The 18,416-nt window shown below is 44.1% G+C and overlaps 1 protein-coding gene across 5 annotated transcripts in view; it reads left to right on the forward strand.

The window, feature by feature from the left end:
- Positions 1 to 3,220, forward strand: part of EVI5 (ecotropic viral integration site 5) — a 68,932-nt gene extending 65,712 nt beyond the window's left edge. For all 5 annotated transcript variants that reach the window (XM_060276732.2, XM_088673804.1, XM_088673805.1 and 2 more), the window contains one exon: positions 1,973 to 3,220. In XM_060276732.2, coding sequence (XP_060132715.2) covers positions 1,973 to 2,275 — 303 coding nt within the window. In that variant the 3' untranslated portion in view covers positions 2,276 to 3,220. The remainder of the gene's footprint in view (positions 1 to 1,972) is intronic.
- The last annotated feature ends 15,196 nt before the right edge of the window (positions 3,221 to 18,416 follow it).

The raw sequence follows: 18,416 nt of genomic DNA on the forward strand, positions 1-18,416 counted from the left end.
CCGTGTTTCTCATATTATAAGACACGTCTTATATTTATTTTTTTCCTCCAAAAAACACACTATGGCTTATTTTCAAGGGATGTCTTATTTTTTTCCTCTTCCTCCTGCCGCGGCCGGCATTGCTGCTGTGCCTATCACTATGTCTTATTTTCGGGGTATGGCTTATATTCCTTGAATGCTTAAAAATCCTGCTATGGCTTATTTTATGGGTATGTCTTAAAATATGAGAAACAGGGTAGATGTAGTGCAGTGTCCCACAAAGTGTCACTTGCGAAATATTCTTAAAATAAAACTCATAGCTCAATACTTGGCTTCAGCTTGAGTCGTGCACTGTGCATAAACTTCATGCAAAGCAGCCATGGCAATTTCAGTTCGTATAAGGGCTTAGCTCAAGACTGGGGGAACTTGCGGCCTGGGGGCTTCACATGAACCACAGCTTAATTTCAACGTGGGAAGGGAAGGGGAAAATGGGAAAAGGGAAATACGTTGCCAAACGTCTGCCTTTTGCCTTGCCCACCTCCAGCATGCACCCCTAACCAAGTTCCCCCACAGAACACACCCCTTAGCAACAAAAAAAAAGGTTATCCGCCCCTGTCTAAACATCTTGATTTCATTTCAGCAGTCCCTCTGTTTACAGTGTAACATCCTACTTAAGGTGCTCTGCATGTAGGAACTGAGCATGTCACCCTTTGGCCTGGCATCTAGGTTGTTCCATTTGCAGTGTTATTGTAATGTATAGATCACTGCACTAAAAAAGCGCTTGTTCAACAAGCTGGTGAAATGGCTTTAGAAATCTCTGGAATGCAGCTTGCCCCCAGTCAATCTCTCCCCACACTCTTTTTCTTTCTTTATTTCAATAGCAAGAGTATTTGCTCTATCTTTTTTATGTTTCTAACCATTACACTGTAAATTCTAAGAATGGGCACCAGGAGTAGAATTTAATTGTCCAGTCAATGTGAACAGAAGATGGTGCATTTAACATGAATATTAAGTAAATTTTGCTGTGTTTATGTACTCTGCTGATTATAGAACGCTATAGCAAACTAAAGGTGTACAGTGATACCTTGGTTTACAACCATAATCCATTCCGGAGGTCCGGTTGTAAACCAAAACAGGTTGTATGTAACCCAAGGCACGCTTTCGCCAATGGGGCCTCCCCCCCAAAAAAAGGGTTGTAATCCAAAAAAAGGGACACACACTTCAGGGTTTGACGTGGTTGTAATCCAAAATGGTTGTAATCCAAAACGGTTGCAAACCAAGGTACCACTGTATTGAAGGAGACGGTGGAGTAAAAGTGTGGCTTCACTAGTGAAAGCTTGCTGTGCTTGTGTTCTGATTTTATTTTCTCTAGGGCAGGCATCCCCAAACTGCAGCCCTCCAGATGTTTTGGCCTACAACTCCCAGGATCCCTAGCTAACAGGACCAGTGGTCGGGGAAGATGGGAATTGTAGTCCAAAACATCTGGAGGGCTGAAGTTTGGGGGTGCCTGCTCTAGGGGAAAGTACTTCTTTACTATAACACTTTTCCCCCTGAACTTTGGCCTTTGCACCATGTCAAATCCCAGATTTCCCACCCCCATCCTCATGCCATGTAATGCTGTCTAGGAATGCTGTCTCTGCCACCAAAAACTCTCCAGAGGATTGGAGTACTTTCCTGAACAGTGGAGGAAAATATTGCTGGGGTTCACGGGGGGGGGGGAGGAATTGGCAAAAATCACCTCCCATCTTCAATCAGCAGGAACCTCTGATAGCAGCTCATGAAAGGACGGACAACTTGGGATCATTATATACACACATTTGTTTTTGTTTCTGGTGAGGGTGAGCAGTGATTTTGAGTACACTCCAATGCTACTCCTGCTCTTATAACTTGTGGGTGTACTTTAAGATACAAATGATGAGTTGAATATGGGCATATTCTCCTTTCTTGTTGGCTAATGCATATATATATGTGTGTGTGTCCTTTCTTTTTACAGATCAGATGTCTAAAAGGCAAGAAACCCTTCCCAGGCCCACACACCTTTGATGGGATTCATATTGTGAACCATTTGATAGGAGATGATGAGTCCTTGCATTCGTCCGATGAAGACTTTATATCGAACCACGTTCAGGAGTCGGGGGTCCATTTTCACTTGCACAAGAGGACCGGTCCGATGGACTTGACTCCAACCGTGGCAAACAGTAGTGACAGTGATACTGAAAACACTGAAACATCAGACACAATCGTTCAGAAGGAAAATAACCAAAAAAGAGCGGAGCCTTACTCTACTACTGTGTGATCACTGTGAATGTCATTGGCCTTCATTCTCTAGGAGCTTATTCCACGGTCAAGAGGACTATCATAAAGTTCTTGGACTCGACTGGCTCTTACATCTTATCTGACGCGTGATGTGTTGCACCTTATTTGCCAAATCTTTTCTCTCCAACTTCATGTTGCCATAGAGTAGGACTGGGAAGAGGTTGGATGGATGTCAACTCTTAACAGTATTAATATTTCCCGTATGCTTCTCATGCTAGAAAATGCACACTCACAACTTCTTCCCACTCAAGGACCATACTACAGTTTGTAAACATGGGAAGTCCTTAGTCTTCAAAGGAAAAGTGTACTTGTGCAATATTTAATGCTCTGCGAACAAATGTGTTCTTTTTACATAAACTGTTTGTGATCACGATGGATGTAACAGATATGACATTTATCTGGTTGAATGTCTTATTTTTAATTAAAATAACCTCTTTTATTGGAAACCACCAAAGTTTCCGAACTAAAGCCTTTACTTGTGCTATTTTATACAATAATTAATGGTCATACTTCGTTGTAAAGGATTAAAGAAAACCTTTTATTAACCGTTCTGTGCATCTGCTTTTGATGTGTTGCTAATGGACCTGATGAGAGTGTTAACTACAAATAATGTCTATTTTGTATATATTTATATATCCTTGGCCCTGCATTAAAATGTACATTGAATTTTGTATGGGAAGTGTGAATGTTACCATATGATTGGTCTCAGCATTTTAAAAGGAAATGAAATTCTGTTTAAACCAAGTAAAATTGGAAAATGTTTATGAGAAAAATGGCAAAAACACTAATTTTAGGTTTAAGACCTCTGCTTACCAAATGACCCACATATTCCTGCCCTACTGAAATGTGTTCCAAATGACACTATTGACTGAAATTTTAACTTTGTGTATATGTAACTATATAATAAAAATTTTTCATGATTTAATAGATTCTAAACAGTTACTTGTTCAAGTGTTTCTCAAAATACAGTATTGGTTACTATAAACTGCCCTGGGAATTTTACTGAAAGTGGTATACCCTGTTTCTCATATTTTAGGACATACCCATAAAATAAGCCACAGCAGGATTTTTAAGCATTCAAGGAATATAAGCCATACCCCGAAAATAAGACATAGTGATAGGCACAGCAGCAATGCCGGCCGCGGCAGGAGGAGGAGGAAAAAAATAAGACACCCCTTGAAAATAAGCCATAGTGTGTTTTTTTGAGGAAAAAATAAATATAAGACGTGTCTTATAATATGAGAAACACGGTAGAAATCTCTTGAATAAAACTGGTGAGATGTCCATCAAATGGGAATGTGTATTGATCTAACTTCACTCACCAGCTGCCTTTGCTGTTCATTATTTTATTAAAACAGCTCAACATTATTACCCTTTACAATAAGCGGGATGCGGGTGGCGCTGTGGTCCCAGCTCCTGCCAACCTAGCTGTTCGAAAGCACATCAAAGCGCAAGTAGATAAATAGGTACTGCTCCGGCGGGAAGGTAAACGGTGTTTCCGTGCGCTGCTCTGGTTTCGTCAGAAATGGCTTAGTCATGCTGGCCACATGACCTGGAAGCTGTCTGCAGACAAACATTGGCTGCTTCAGCCAGTAAAGCGAGATGAGCGCCGCAACCCCAGAGTCGTTCCCGACTGGACTTAATTGGTGTAGTGGTTAAGAGCGGTGGACTCGTAATCTGGTGAACCGGGTTCGCATCTCCGCTCCTCCACATGCAGCTGCTGGGTGACCTTGGGCTAGTCACACTTCTCTGAAGTCTCTCAGCCCCACTCACCTCACAGAGTGTTTGTTGTGGGGGAGGAAGGGAAAGGAGAATGTTAGCCGCTTTGAGACTCCTTCGTGTAGTGATAAAGCGGGATATCAAATCCAAACTTTTCTTTACCGGTACCTTTTTTACCTAACAATAAAATCAAGGAGAAAATACAACAATAGTACAAAACATACAAAAATGTTAAACAGCTCATAGGAAAATACACTTAGGAGATATGTGACAATTATGAATAAGAGAAGGAAAAGATTACTTAGCTTAAGACATAGAAACAGAAAGCAGCATATAAACAAAAGTAATCAGGAGAATGAATGTTATGCCACAGATGCTCAGAATGAGTACAAGGAAGAAGATAGAAACCTAGGACTGGTTGCAGGAAGAAATGGAAAAATATAGACTATAATGGAGTAAAAAGCCATCTTCCGGGTTTGCAGTGTTTGGGTTCCAAGTTGTTTGAGTGCCAAGGCATTTGAGAACCAAGGTACCACTGTACCCTGATTTTAATCATATGTGTTCAGAAGTTCAACTGAATTCAGTAAATTTTACTTAGCAAAAGTGCTTAGACTTGCTCATGTACCTGGAAAGAAGCCCCTCTAAATTAAATAAAAGCAAACATTTCAAAGATTGAACTGCATGTCAGTATTTCTGAACGGTATCTTTTTATTGCTTTAGTTCAAGGGGGGGGTCAAAGTTCTTAATTTACTAACACTGTACTCCTAGGCATGTCTACTTGGAAATAAGTCCCACTGAGTTCAGTTGGGTTTTCTTTCAGGTAAGCATACACAGGATTGCTGCCCAAACAATGAAACCCAATCAGCTGAAAATTACAGGGGAAGAAATAGGTTTGTCTGCAAGGCCTGCTCATATAAATAGATGGTATCCAGGAAATTCTTAAACAACCTTATGAGCTGCTCTAACTTTCAGTTTTTTTGCTTTCGCTATTTTTATCAGCATACAGGAATCATTGAACTGCATTTCTCCGAACAAATGTTGACGTTTCACTGGACTGCGGGGTGAATGCGGCCCCCATTCAGATGTAAAATGATGCCGTTTCCCAAAAGCAAAAAAAATAGTTTTTGAGTTCTGTGTCTAGTTTTCTTTGTAGATTGCATCTGCTTTACCTTCCCCAGTGGGAATCCAAATATAAGCAGCTGACAACCTCTGCACCTGGTGTTGGGGCAGCTGAGGTTGCCTAGAAAGTATCTCTGCCTGTCTATCGTTGGCACACCAGCTGCAGGTCTCTTTGCAAAAGCAAAGCTCTTCAGTCGGTGGCATGAGAAATTCAGTTGAAGGTTGGCCATAAAACACATTAAACAGTGAAGTGCAATGATCTTGCAGTAACTGCCATATTGCACAGGTGCTTGCGAGGGAGACGGAGCGACAGGCTGCATCTCGGAGTTTGCTTTTACGTGGAAGTAAATGGGCACGCGGAGCATGCCCACTTTCGCATTAAGCTGCAATACGTTCACAACAGTAGGGGGGAGATGCTTAACTCCAATTTCCCCTGTCAAATACGGCACATGTCCAGCTTTTCCCCCCACAGAAGAAGAGAGAGGGTTTCCCCCATCCTCGAGGCAAAAATAAATTTTTGCAGGGGGTGGATTTTTATAAGAAAAAAGGGCGCACAGGAAGCCAGGCACCTGCTTGCCTGTACAAACCTCTGCTCTAAATTGCAGCTTCCCAGAACCAGTTTGGGTAAATGCAGGCACGCATTGGAAGGGGTGAAGATAGAAACATCCTCATGACAAGGGAGCATCATGTGTGGTTTTTGACCCAGAAGCTGAATGGCTTCAGGAGGACAAACAATATTAGATGCATCGTGGATTGATGTCAAGACACTATGGCTGAGTATATGCTATGCATTTAAAGCACTTTACTTCCCTCAAAGAATTCTAGGAACTGTAGTAGACCCCTAACAACAATACAATTTCCAGAATCCTTAACAAACTACTGTTCCCAGGATTCTTGGGGGGGGGGGAGATTCTGCATCCTGCAGCAAAAGGCAATAACTGAACACAGAGCTTCCATTCTCTACAGCAGATCCATGTTTTTAGTAATAGCTAGCTCTGCCCTCATGTTCAAGCCCGTAAGAGAGTGCTTGTGTGTGTGTGTGTGTGTGTGTGTGTGTGTGTGTGTGTGTATGATGCTAGCTCTGTGTCTGTTTCTTCAATTGGGTTTTAAGCCAGAGGCAAGGCTCTCCAGATGTTGCCTGAACAACTGCCATCAGCTCCATCCAGTACAGCCAATACTCAGGGATGGAGAGGTCCCCCAATCTCTAGAGAGCCACAAGTTCTCCATCCCTGGTTTGAACTCTCTCCCTTTCTCCCTCTCTCTGCTTCAGATGGCTACAGAGAACTGTCTCCGGCAAGTTAAACCTCCACACAGAGCTGTCCACACTCTCCTGCATTTCAGTTCTGCTAGTTGCATTCACCTGTCGCTCTCCTGCGTACCTGCAAATCTGCGGAGATCAAGGAGCTAGAAGGGTTCTAATTACCTTGTCAGTCATGACAACTGCAGTGCCGCATTGGGCTTCGTTTTATGCTTCGTTTAGAAGCTGGGGGAAAGTTCTTTCTACGTCATTTGATTACAGAAGTGAGGAAAAACATTGTTGCTCTTGTAACACTAACATGCTCCTTGTAACTGTGGAATCAGATCTGGAGACATGGGCCCGGCCCAAAGTATTTGCTTGGGTGCACGCAACGAGCGCTGCAGAATGTCTTTGCGTTTGAATGGCTGACATATCTCTCCCCATCAAACCATGCCATACTCTAAACCACTTTGAAATCCCCCTTGGTTTCACAATAGCTAGGCGTGCAACCTGGAGGTCAGGCGTTTCTAGGGATCAGACAGCTCATATTGTGATTCTTTCAATCCTACCCACGAATTGGTAAGACTGGTAGATTGGTGTCTGTTTGCTGGGCATGCGTTGCCCTGATCTTGTTCCAGATAATGAAAAGCAAAACTCTTACTGTATTTGGAGTGATTCAAAAACGGCATCCGCATAGATAATGGTTATGAAACCTGCTAATCAAACGATCGGTTGCGCCATACATCCCATAATAGAAACTAGGAAACCTTAGAGATAAGTAAGTTGCAGTGACTTAACTTTTCAGCGCATGCCCTGCAAAGTGCCGAATGCTGTCTATAAATCGCACTGGTGCAAAAAGCTTTTTTTCCCCCAGCATGCTTCTCCTGTTAGCTACAGACAGGCATTAAGATAAGCCAATCAGGAAGAAATAAGGTAGTTTACCGCCAAAACTTAACACCTTGGTCCTCTTTGCATTATCTAATTTAGCAGTGGAGTCAAATAAATACTGACTTAGTGGAAATGTTAGAATGAGATATTCTGACAAGAGCGGAAGTGACTAAGACTGCAACCTTATACACATTTACCTGGGGCTTACTTCTGAGTAGACATGCATAGGACTGCAGGTTACCCAATTATTTCTTCAACGCTTGCGTCTCCGTAACTGCTGCATGCTATCCATGAAGGATAAGCCCGTCAATGGCTTTTAGTTATAATAGTTAAAGTCTTAGCTTTTGTTGATTTTTGGACATTTGTATCCCAGCTTTCGCCTATCATTGTACCCAAGGTGGCATGTATTGTGGCACCAAGCTTTAGAAAGGTGGAAGCCCCTCATATTTCTTCAAGCCATACTCGGTCTGGCACTCCCTATTTTCAGAATGAAACCTCCCATCTCTCCCCGAGTACCAGATGCTCAGATTGAGCACAGCATGGCTATCCCATCTTGTCCAATTTGTGAGCTTTTTGTTGACCTAAATGGTCTGATTCAGCAAGCCAGTTCTTATACATCAAATCCTGAGAAGGCAAATCCTTCAGTCAGAAACAGTGGAAATGTAACCATTTTCTCTTTAGGTATGTGGTTCTGTTTTTTCAAAACTGTGGATCCGAAGAAGAGAAACCCCATTGACAGTTTCAGAACTATCATCACCTAAGGACTACAGCTATGCCCGCTCAGACTCTCGCGCAAGAGCTGATATGTCATACTATGGTAAGCAGAAACAGGCAAGCACACAGTCTTGCCTACAACCATGAAACCCAGAGACCTCCACTTTATTAATCGAATTTATTTGTGATGAATAAATAAATTTATGTAGGCTTGCAGTTGGCCGAAAACATTGCCCAACTATACAAAGATCTGGTGTTGCTCCCAACACTTCCAAATGCAACGTTTTAAGTTGCCTTTTTCTGTGACCCAGTTCTAGAATTCTCTCTCTGTGCAAACACTTTCTAGCACTGTCATAATAAACTCAGGCGTCCATGTCTGTTCTAAGAACCTTAGAATGTGGCCATGGTTTCAACCAGGACGCTATAAACAGATTTAACAGATCTTTCGCATTGCGGGCACCAGTCTAAGGGTCTACCTCGGCGAGATACTCATTTGATCAACTGGTAGGTTTGCAGGGAAACAAAGAGAATCCCATCACCTTTCACGTCTCCTTAAAATGCTATCCTTCTACAGCAGCTTCCATCAACCTGGTGTCGTCCAGATGTTTCTAACTCCCATCAACTGTTCTGGCTGTGGCTGATGGGAGCTGGAATTCAAAGCATCTGGAGGGCACCAGGTTGATAAAGGTTGTTCTGTGGTCTAAAAAGTATCCCAAGAATTCGACGGCCACATTTTCTCGAAAAGGGACAGCAAAACATGTATGTAGGTTCCCCTACTTGTGAGATCTCTGGAGGTGTATCCAGAATGCAGTGAACTTAATGGCGCAGTAACATTTGCATGCTGCTAACTACCTGAATCAGCGAGGCTGCTGACTACCTGTACTGTGTTGTGTGGTTGGTTATAAAGGACCAATTAGAATGGGGGGTAATGATTAGGAATGTATTGGAAGTTATAGATACAAAGGACTTCAGGAAAAGGCTCTATATATACTAAGTTTAAGGGAAGCTGAGCAGAGCAGAAGGAGACGGAACTTGTAGTTCTCTAGATGTTGTTGGACTCCAATTCCCATCAGCCACAGCCAGCATAGCAAATGGTCAGGGGGTGATGCTTATTGACTTTAGACTCCATACACAGGATTGGCTTCAGTCCATTTCTATGAACCGACGATTACCTTGAAACGGCCATTACAAAACACCTGTCACAAAATAGCTGCAGAGTTACTTTAGCAGCTTGTTTTGACTGTACAAACAGTAACTTGATTTATTTTTTGTTTAAAAAGCCTTAGCTGATTGTGGGTATAGCAATGATATCAGAACTAATTTCCCACCTCGCACACTCTTCTTGCATTTAAAGTGACTGGCATTTGAAGTTTTTTTTAAAACAACAACAAGAACAACAACAACAACACACAAACAAGCAAGCAAAACCTAGCTTTAAGTGAAATACTGGCATATAAAATGATTCCTGGAGCAATCATAGGAAATGGTCTTACACTGTCAGGCCGTAGGTCCATCTAGTCCAGAGCTTTCCAAACTGTGTCACGACGCATTCATGTGTTGGCTGCAGTGTGTTGGCGTGTCGTGCAAACACTCCCTGCTCTCCTCCTGGGGCTGGAGAGGGGTTCGTTTAAGCTCTGGTTTGCTAGTAAAACTGAATTACTTTGTCGTGAAATGATGAATGTCTAAAAAGTGTGTGTCACCAACATGAAAAGTTTGGAAAGCTCTGATCTACCCCGATTGTCCACTTTGACCGGCACCAGCTTTCCAGGGTGTCCTGCAAAGGACTTTCCCATCAACTGCCATCTGATTTTTGTTCACTGGAGATGCTGAAGGTTGTACCTGGGATTTCCTGCATGTACTCTACCATGGGTGGGACCCAGGTGGCGCTGTGGGCTAAACTACTGAGCCTAGGGCTTGCTGATCAGAAGGTCAGCGGTTCGAATCCCTGTGACGGGGTGAGCTCCCATTGCTTGGTCCCAGCTCCTGCCAACCTAGCAGTTCGAAAGCACGTCAAAATGCAAGTAGATAAATAGGAACCGCTACAGCGGGAAGGTAAACGGCGTTTCCGTGTGCTGCTCTGGTTCGCCAGAAGCGGCTTTGTCATGCTGGCCACATGACCTGGAAGCTATACGCCAGCTCCCTCGGCCAATAATGCGAGATGAGCGCGCAACCCCAGAGTCGGTCACGACTGGACCTAATGGTCAGGGGTCCCTTTACCTTTACCTTACTCTACCATGGGTAGGCAAACTAAGGCCTGGGGGCCGGATCTGGCCCAATCGCCTTCTAAATCTGGCCCGCGGACGGTCCGGGAATCAGCGTGTTTTTACATGAGTAGAATGTGTGCCCTTTTATTTAAAATGCTTCTCTGGGTGATTTGTGGGGCATAGTTTTTTTCTTCAAAATATAGCCCGGCCCCCCACAAGGTCTGAGGGACAGTGGACCAGCCCCCTGCTGAAAAAGTTTGCTGACCCCTGTACTCAACTGACCGAGCCATGACCCTTCTCCATACTCCTGAGCGTTGCTTACGTGTTCATTTTTCTGAATTTATTTTCCAGCCCTTGGGCGGGGCACACTAATCTCCCAGTAATGACCTGGAACACCTTTCAGAAGGAAGCAAATGCCCTTTGAAATCCTTAACCAAACATCTGCAGAGCTACAGAGATAATCGCCTGCTCACTGAGTGAGGTGAGCTGGGACCCCGTGAACAGTTTGCTGGATGGTGCTACAGCACTTGTCCATAACCATGTGCAGAATAAGATAATGGCAATACTTCACAGGATTAGAAAGCATGCTGTCTGTACCTTAAGTGCTATTTACAATACTAAGCTTAAAGATACTTTGAATGTGTGTATATCTGATTATTATTCTAAATCCTCGTATCATTTTGTCCCTTCCCCAACTTGCCAGGATAAGTTTCCAAAGAATGAAAATGTTGCTTTTAATAAAATGCTCAGATGTGATCCTAGAACATCTTTGCTTAGGGCTACTGCCACCTTCTGGGCCAGGGCTCCTGTTCGTGTAAACTCTATAAAACATGCATAAATTCAGCAGGTGCAGATTTCCCTGGCATTGCAGGGTGGGGGGGGGGATGTTAATGATGGGTGAGGCTTCACCTGTTGGTTTTCTTCCTGTATTAGGATGGGAGCATAGACTGATGGGAAAGTACATGCATTGCAAACAGAAAATATATGGTTCAAGTCTCAATCTCTCCAGTTAGGAGCATAGCTGCCAAGTTTTCCCTTTTCTCGCGAGGAAGCCTATTCAGCATAAGGGAAAATCCCTGTAAAAAAGGGATAACTTGCCAGCTATGGTTAGGAGGAGGGCGTAGAAATTAATTTAATAAAAAAAAACTTTTGCTTGAGACCAAGAAAAGCTGCTGGAAATCAGTATAACAGACGGACAAGAGTTGTGCTTTTGTCTGATTTCATAAGCTCTGTTCGAACTGGTTTTTCCCTACTTTTCCATTTTTGTTTGATTTTTACCCTGGCTTCCCCTGCCTCAGATCATATGATGAAGGGTGAACGTGACGTACCGTATATAAGTATACCGTGCCTTAAAAGTGCTATAGAAGTAAAAGGCGAAAGATTTATACGATCTGAAGAGAAAGATTGGAGGAAATTCAACTTATATTTGAAGAAATATTGTAATATTTAATATTTGGAAATCCTTAGGGAAGTTGATATAAGCTGATGGGTTAGATACAGTATAGGATTTAGGTTTAGTATTGCTTAAGATAGTTTTGAGTTTATTAATGAATTTTTATATTTTTAGTAATGGTAATATTATAATTTAGTTTAATTGTGGTATGGAAAATGATAAAGATGATTAAAAGTGAAATTCGGACGGGGGGGTGGGACTTGGGGAAGTCACCTAAGAAGGTTAATGAAAAGTATGAATTTAAAAGAATAAGAGTGTTTGTATTGTGTTTTGTAATTTTGTTTTTGTATGGTTTAGTTGGTTTTGTATGTTTTTGTGTATGGTTGTTTTTGCTTGTATAAAATGAAAAAAAATGGAAAAAGTGCTATAGAAGACACTAAGCTATGTGATAAATTTAAAATGCATTCTAATTTAAAAAAAAATCCCCATATTGTACATTCACTTCCCACAACCCCACAGGATATCTTTTTAAATAGTAAAAAATTAAGTCTTACCTAGCAGAGGTCGGAAACAGGGGATCTCTTGCTAAGCTTGGGCTCTCAAAATGTCAGTAAGCATGACCAAAGGTCAGGATGGGAGTTGTAGTCACTTCCTAGGATTGTAGAGCTACCCAAGGATTACTGCCAGGCCTAGAGTTTATTTGCACTGTGGAATGAAAAGTGGGGAACCTCACCTCTTGGATGTCTGCCTGTCACCTACTTGTTGAACATCATAGTCCCTGTCGAGCAATGGTGCTCTGAATAAATTGGGGATAACCTTCTCCCTTTCCCCCTTCCCTTCCTGTTGTTGTTACGGGGGGGGGGCGGTCCGAAGGCCTCCTGCCTCCTCTCAGTGGAAGCCATTTGAGTGCTGCAAATGGAAATGTTTTGAGTGTGTGTGTGTGCATGTGTGTGTGTCTGAGTTTTGTTCCTGTGAACTCTGTGGTTTCTGAGCCCTCTTTCTAATTTTACAGGCGGTGTGATTTCATGCATGGAGTTAACCAAAGCTTTGCTAAAAACAGGGGTAGTCATAACGATACAGTCACAGATATGTGTTATGCACACACACACACACACAGAGAGAGAGAGAGAGAGAGAGAGAGAGAGAGAGAGAGAGAGAGGGAGGGAGGGAGGGAGGGAGGGAGGGAGAGAGAGGGGGAGAGGGAGAGGGAGAGGCTACCAGTCCCTTCTCTTCTGTCTCCAGAGCCTTGCTGACTTTGGCTGGACTCCACAAACCACAGGCACATTTTGGAGATTTTGCAAATTGTGTCCCCGCAACACCACCTAGAAAGGAAGGAGAGAAAGGAGAGCAAAGAGGCTTTTCTAGGCCGTGGTTTTGCTTTCTGCAGGGACTCGCTCCCGGCCCGGCCCCTTCCCCCCCCTCCTCCAGTGGACAAGAACCCCTCCATAGAGGGAAGGAGAAATCGTCCCACCACATCTTCCAAATTTATGCATTACCTAAGTTCCCAGGGGAAATGAGCAAGCCTGGAGGGGCAGGGTGGGTGCCGAAAGTATTTCCAGCCATGTTTATCCCCACAAAAGTTTCCACAACAAGCTATTAGGAGGCCGGGAAACGGCCTGCGAACACCCTGCAGCCTGACACCTTTGTGCAGGCAGATGATCAACAGGTGAAGCTCTCGCCACCAGCAGCACCCTCCAGAAAGCAGCTGCGCCCGTATAATGTCTGCCTGCCCTGCCACCATTAAACGAGCAGGAACACCAGAGGGCAGCTAAGTGGAGGAAGGCAGAGCTTTTCTGAAGAAGATGCTGCCCCCCCCCCCGCCCTGCCATGAACAAGCCCAACTAGTAAATCGGAGGGCAGAGGGCAGAGGGCGGAGGGAGGTTGAGCATCTCTGTCAGGAAAGTTAGTAGAAGTTTAATCTCTATCCAGCTTTTCTTCCACTGGGACCTAGGTGGGCAACCTGTAAACTTCCAAAAGGCAAGCTGGACTCCAGCTCCCATCATCCCTAGCCAGTAATGGTCAGGGATGATGGGAGTTGTAGTGCAGCACATATATGTATGTAGTAGTCCAGCTTGAGTCTGGCCCCCAATGAGGCCTAAACCCAGAAGTGCTGCATCAATACCTTTTCTGACAGGAGGGCCACATTTCCTTCTGAGCGACTTTCCAGAGGTCCATACAGCCAGAGGCAAAGGAGCAACATGTAGGTTAGTTTTGACACACCTGTCTATACAGTATACTCCAGGGTCCCCCAAACTAAGGCCCGGGGGCCAGATGCGGCCCAATTGTCTTCTAAATCCGGCCCGCGGATGGTCCGGGAATCAGCATGTTTTTACATGAGTAGAATGTCCTTTTATTTAAAATGCATCTCTGTGTTATTTGTGGGGCCTGCCTGGTATTTTTACATGAGTAGAATGTGTCCTTTTATTTAAAATGCATCTCCGGGTTATTTGTGGGGCATAAGAATTCATTCATATTTTTTTCAAAATATAGTCCGGCCCCCGCACAAGGTCTGAGGGACAGTGGACCAGCCCCCTGCTGAAAAAGTTTGCTGACCCCTGCTATCTTGGCTCTGCTTTGGGGGTGGGGCGGGTGAAATTAGAGCAGATGCACCAGAAGAGACTGGTTCTGTCCCACTTCTCCTCCATAGAGCTCAGAACGAGGGTTGCCATATTTCAAAAAGTAAAAACCAGGACACCCCAAAAATAGTTGAGGGTTTGGGGGGCTTTTTTAAAAGGAAACCAGCAAAAACTCCAAAGTTGTTGAGCTCCCCCCTCCCCAAAAACACCAAAACAAAAAACAACCCCCCCCCAATTTCTGGGTTTACTTGCTGGAGATCCAGGACAAAACATACACGTTTTTAAGAGGTGTTCGAAGGCTGACAACTATGTTGCCACCAAGTGACAATCCCTTGACTGGTTAGTGGCGACACTTTGTGAAATATACTCGGAGTCGAGAGTGAATTTCATGCTCTTTATTCAGCTCTTAGTCATCAAGGAGTTAAGAAGAGAAGAATGCCCTTTTCCCAAAACCATCTGCTTATATACAATATTTACACAATGGGCTTTGGCTACTTCAGGGCTACACCTGTGGGCCAATCAGTTTGTGGATTGACTTCTGCCAGCAGCCTGATTGGCTGCTCCTGCAGGCCAATCAGGTTGCGGATTCACTTCTACCTGGAGTTGGATTGGGTGGCTCCTGCGGACCAATCAGACTGCTGATTCTGGATCCTATTGTTCTATGATTAAGCTCAGTACATAACACTTTGGAAGGTCTTGAAAGGTTGCTTGGTCCGTGCTAGTTATTTTGAAGTTGAGCAACGGCACAGCGCACCTCAAGGGGAGCAGGCTCTCAGACTGTGCACACACCATACATTGAAAAGCACTTGACGTCCCCCAAATAATCCTTGGAACTGTGATTTGCTAATGGCGCTGGGAAATGTAGCTGTGTGAGGGGTAAACTACGGTTCCCAAGAGTCTTGGGAGTTTTATATGCTTTTAATGTGTCATAACAGAGGAAAGTGCCTCAGTCTTGGTAGGTGCAAAAAAAATGTCTGTTTTGCCCCCCTACCACCGAGTAGCCACATATCTGGGAAGAGGGTTTTATTATGGAAACTCTGGTTTCAGGTAGGCTTCAGCAGCCCCAATGCTGCTTCTTTCAAAAACCAGCTGTACCAATTACAGGCGCAGGGTTGCCATATTTCAAGAAGTAAAAATCAGGATACAGTAGTTGTTGAGCTTTTGGGGGAGATTTGCCCCCCCCCCAAAAAAGGCAAAGAGTGATACTCAAACACACACATCCTTGTTCTGTTGCGCACCCAGGCGCTAATTTCGCTGCTCGATTCCTAGACACGTCCGTGAAATTCCAGATGTATGGCAACCCTGACACTGGGGTTCCCCCTCCTGCATTTATGACCCCTGCAAAACCTACATTGGCGAGGAGGTGTGATTTCAGACACCTCTGCTTTGAACTATTTTTCCAGTGACCTTTAAATGCTATATTCTTGATGCTTGTACAGTATTGGTATCAGCTTTGCTAGAGAGCACAGGTTTTTTTTCTCTCTCTCCAGCCCACATCAGTAATGCGTTACATGTGATTGCATATGGTTTTAGAGAGGCGAAAAGGTGCTATTAATCTCATGGGTGTGAGGGGAAATATTGAGAGAACAATGATCCTTTCCTGGTGGGGGAATGGCACTGCTACCTATTACTGCCTAGTAGTATAAGGCTGAACCTTGCCCGCCAATGAAAGGGATGTAGCTCTCCTTCCTGCAGTGTGCGATCACCTGGGAGTACAGTTTTAGAAGGTGGCTGATTGTGGCATGTAAAGTAAGGTGTTTTCAACCACCAGACACTGACCCTCCTCTCTGTATACAGTATAATACAGATAAGCTGTAATGTGGGTAATACAGTGGTACCTCGCAAGACGAATTTAATTTGTTCCACGAGTCAATTCGTTTTGCGAAAAATTCGTCTTGCAAATCACGGTTTCCCATAGGAATGCATTGAAAATTCTTTTTTTTTTTGCCCATAGGAACGCATTAATTCAATTTCAATGCATTCCTATGGGAAACCGTGATTCGCAAGATGAATTTTTCGCAAAATGAATTCGTCTTGCGAGTCGCCATCAGATCGCAAGACGCATTCGTCTCGCGAAAAATTCGTCTTGCAGGGCATTCGTCTTGCGAGGTACCACTGTATTTGCGGGGGGTTGGAGATAGACTTGCTGAACGTGCGAGGAATTAGTGGCCTGCCTGATTGGCACAGGTGTTATGGACATCATCCAGTCACTGTCAGTGACACTATTACTGGCATCACCTCCACAGGAAAATACCCAGTCACACTTGCTCGCTTGCAATTCTGGTTGCTTGCCTGCTGGTAAACAACCATTTGAGCAGTACAATGCATCCCACTGCTTCTTTGCGAAACCATGTTATGTGCATCATAGCCAATTTCAGCCACACAGTGCACAGCTACTGCAGCCAAGTAGGCAAATGCAGGGTGAGGCCTGCGATCAAGAGGCCTGGTTAGTAGCTTCTGCGTCCAGAGCAGGGCCTGTACAAGAGTTGAATCTTAATTCAACACTGTAACAGGGCACCATCCTCCACCACACCATAGGGGGCAACAGGCTAGATTATGGGGTGTAAGGCAGGATGGAGGGCGCACACAATTATGTCCTCTCCAGTCCAGTACCTAACTGACATTGCCAAGAAGCCCAGTATCTGCCACCTGAGGCAATTGCCTCATTCTGCCTAATAGTAGGGCTGGCTCTATAACAAAGAGTAAACTTTTTTTAAAAAACACACACAAAAACCCAGAAACCTGTGTAATGTGAGAGGACTTTGCCATGGTGAATGTGGTTTGAACTGGGTTTTGTTCCCTTAGACAAAAATATGTGGAAAGGATTCGTTGAGGGGAGGAAGTTTGAAATTCACCAATGTATAGGTTAGTTTCAGTATCACACACTGTTCTTTGCTGTGCCAATGGGTTGGAAGAAGGCATTTGACTTGATGCAGGAGGAATGCTGTGTAACTTGAAAGTCTGCATATTTATCCATTCACAGAAGTTTGACCACTCAGGCTGCACCTACTTGGGAGTAAGCCAATTCAGTTCAGTGGGACTTATTTCAAAGTACACACGACTTAGCGACGCGGGTGGCGCTGTGGTCTAAACCACAGAGCCTAGGGCTTGCAGATCAGAAGGTCGGCGGTTCGAAAGCACGTCAAAGTGCAAGTAGATAAATAGGTACCACGGGAAGGTAAACGGTTTTTCAGCTTAGTCATGCTGGTCACATGACCCAGAAGCTGTACGCTGGCTCCCTCGGCCAGTAAAGCAAGATGAGCGCCGCAACCCCAGAGTCGTCCGCGACTGGACCTAATGGTCAGGGGTCCCTTTACCTTTACCTTTTTAAGCACGTCTAGGACTGTGCTGTAAAAGAGATGGAAAATTAATCACTCCCGCCCACTTGGAATTTTCTGTCTTACAGGGTTCAGCTGTCTGGGCCAGCCCTACTGTTAGGCAGGCAGAGTGAAGTTGGCTTGCCTGATATATCAGAGATTGCAGCACAGTACTGTTAAAGGCAGTGATTCACCAGTGATTTACAGTGCAATCCAACCATGTTTACTCAGAATTACGTTCTATAGAATTAAATGGGGCTTCCTCCCAAGTAAATAGGGTTCGGATTGCAGCCTTAATTTGTACATATGGGTTGTACATCCTATGAAGTTGTACTCAAGAGTAGGCCCATTGCTAAGAGTAGGCCCATTAATTTCAAGGGTCTGCTCTCATTTAGTTCAAGGCTTACATTTATCACAAGGATCTTATCTTAGGTTATCTTTGATCTATATACACAAAAACGTTGCCATTGTATGAAGACGAAGAGTGGTATGCAACTAAGATTTACTTAGAGCAGAACCACTTGAAATTAATGAATGTGACTAAGTTAGGCCCGTTAAGGTCCACGGGTCTACTCTGAGCAACACATAGCTGGCTACCACCCAAAATAAACAGGGCAAAATGAAATGTTGGTGGGTACTGTGTCCTGTATTTTTTTCCTACCCTGATTGGATCTGCAGCCCTTCCTGCTAGTGGAAGCCAGACCTTGAGGGGTAGAAGAACAGGAGAGCCAAATGAACAGCAGAACCCATCATGGCCACTTTGGTCCTGAGCCCTGGCTGACTAGACACACCTATGTAAAGGCCAAAAAGGAAAGAGTGAGGTGGCCGAGCTGATTTATTTTACTGTCATTTTATTTATGTTTTGGGTCGCCCTTTAGAGAGAAAGAGGAGGAGGTGAAGAAGAAAAGCAAGATTTTGGTGGTATTGCAGCAGCAGCAGGCTCACTAACGCTCA

Source organism: Zootoca vivipara, chromosome 7 (genome assembly GCF_965207765.1).
Source record: "Zootoca vivipara chromosome 7, rZooViv2.hap1.1, whole genome shotgun sequence".
Classification (NCBI taxonomy): Eukaryota; Metazoa; Chordata; class Lepidosauria; order Squamata; family Lacertidae; genus Zootoca; species Zootoca vivipara.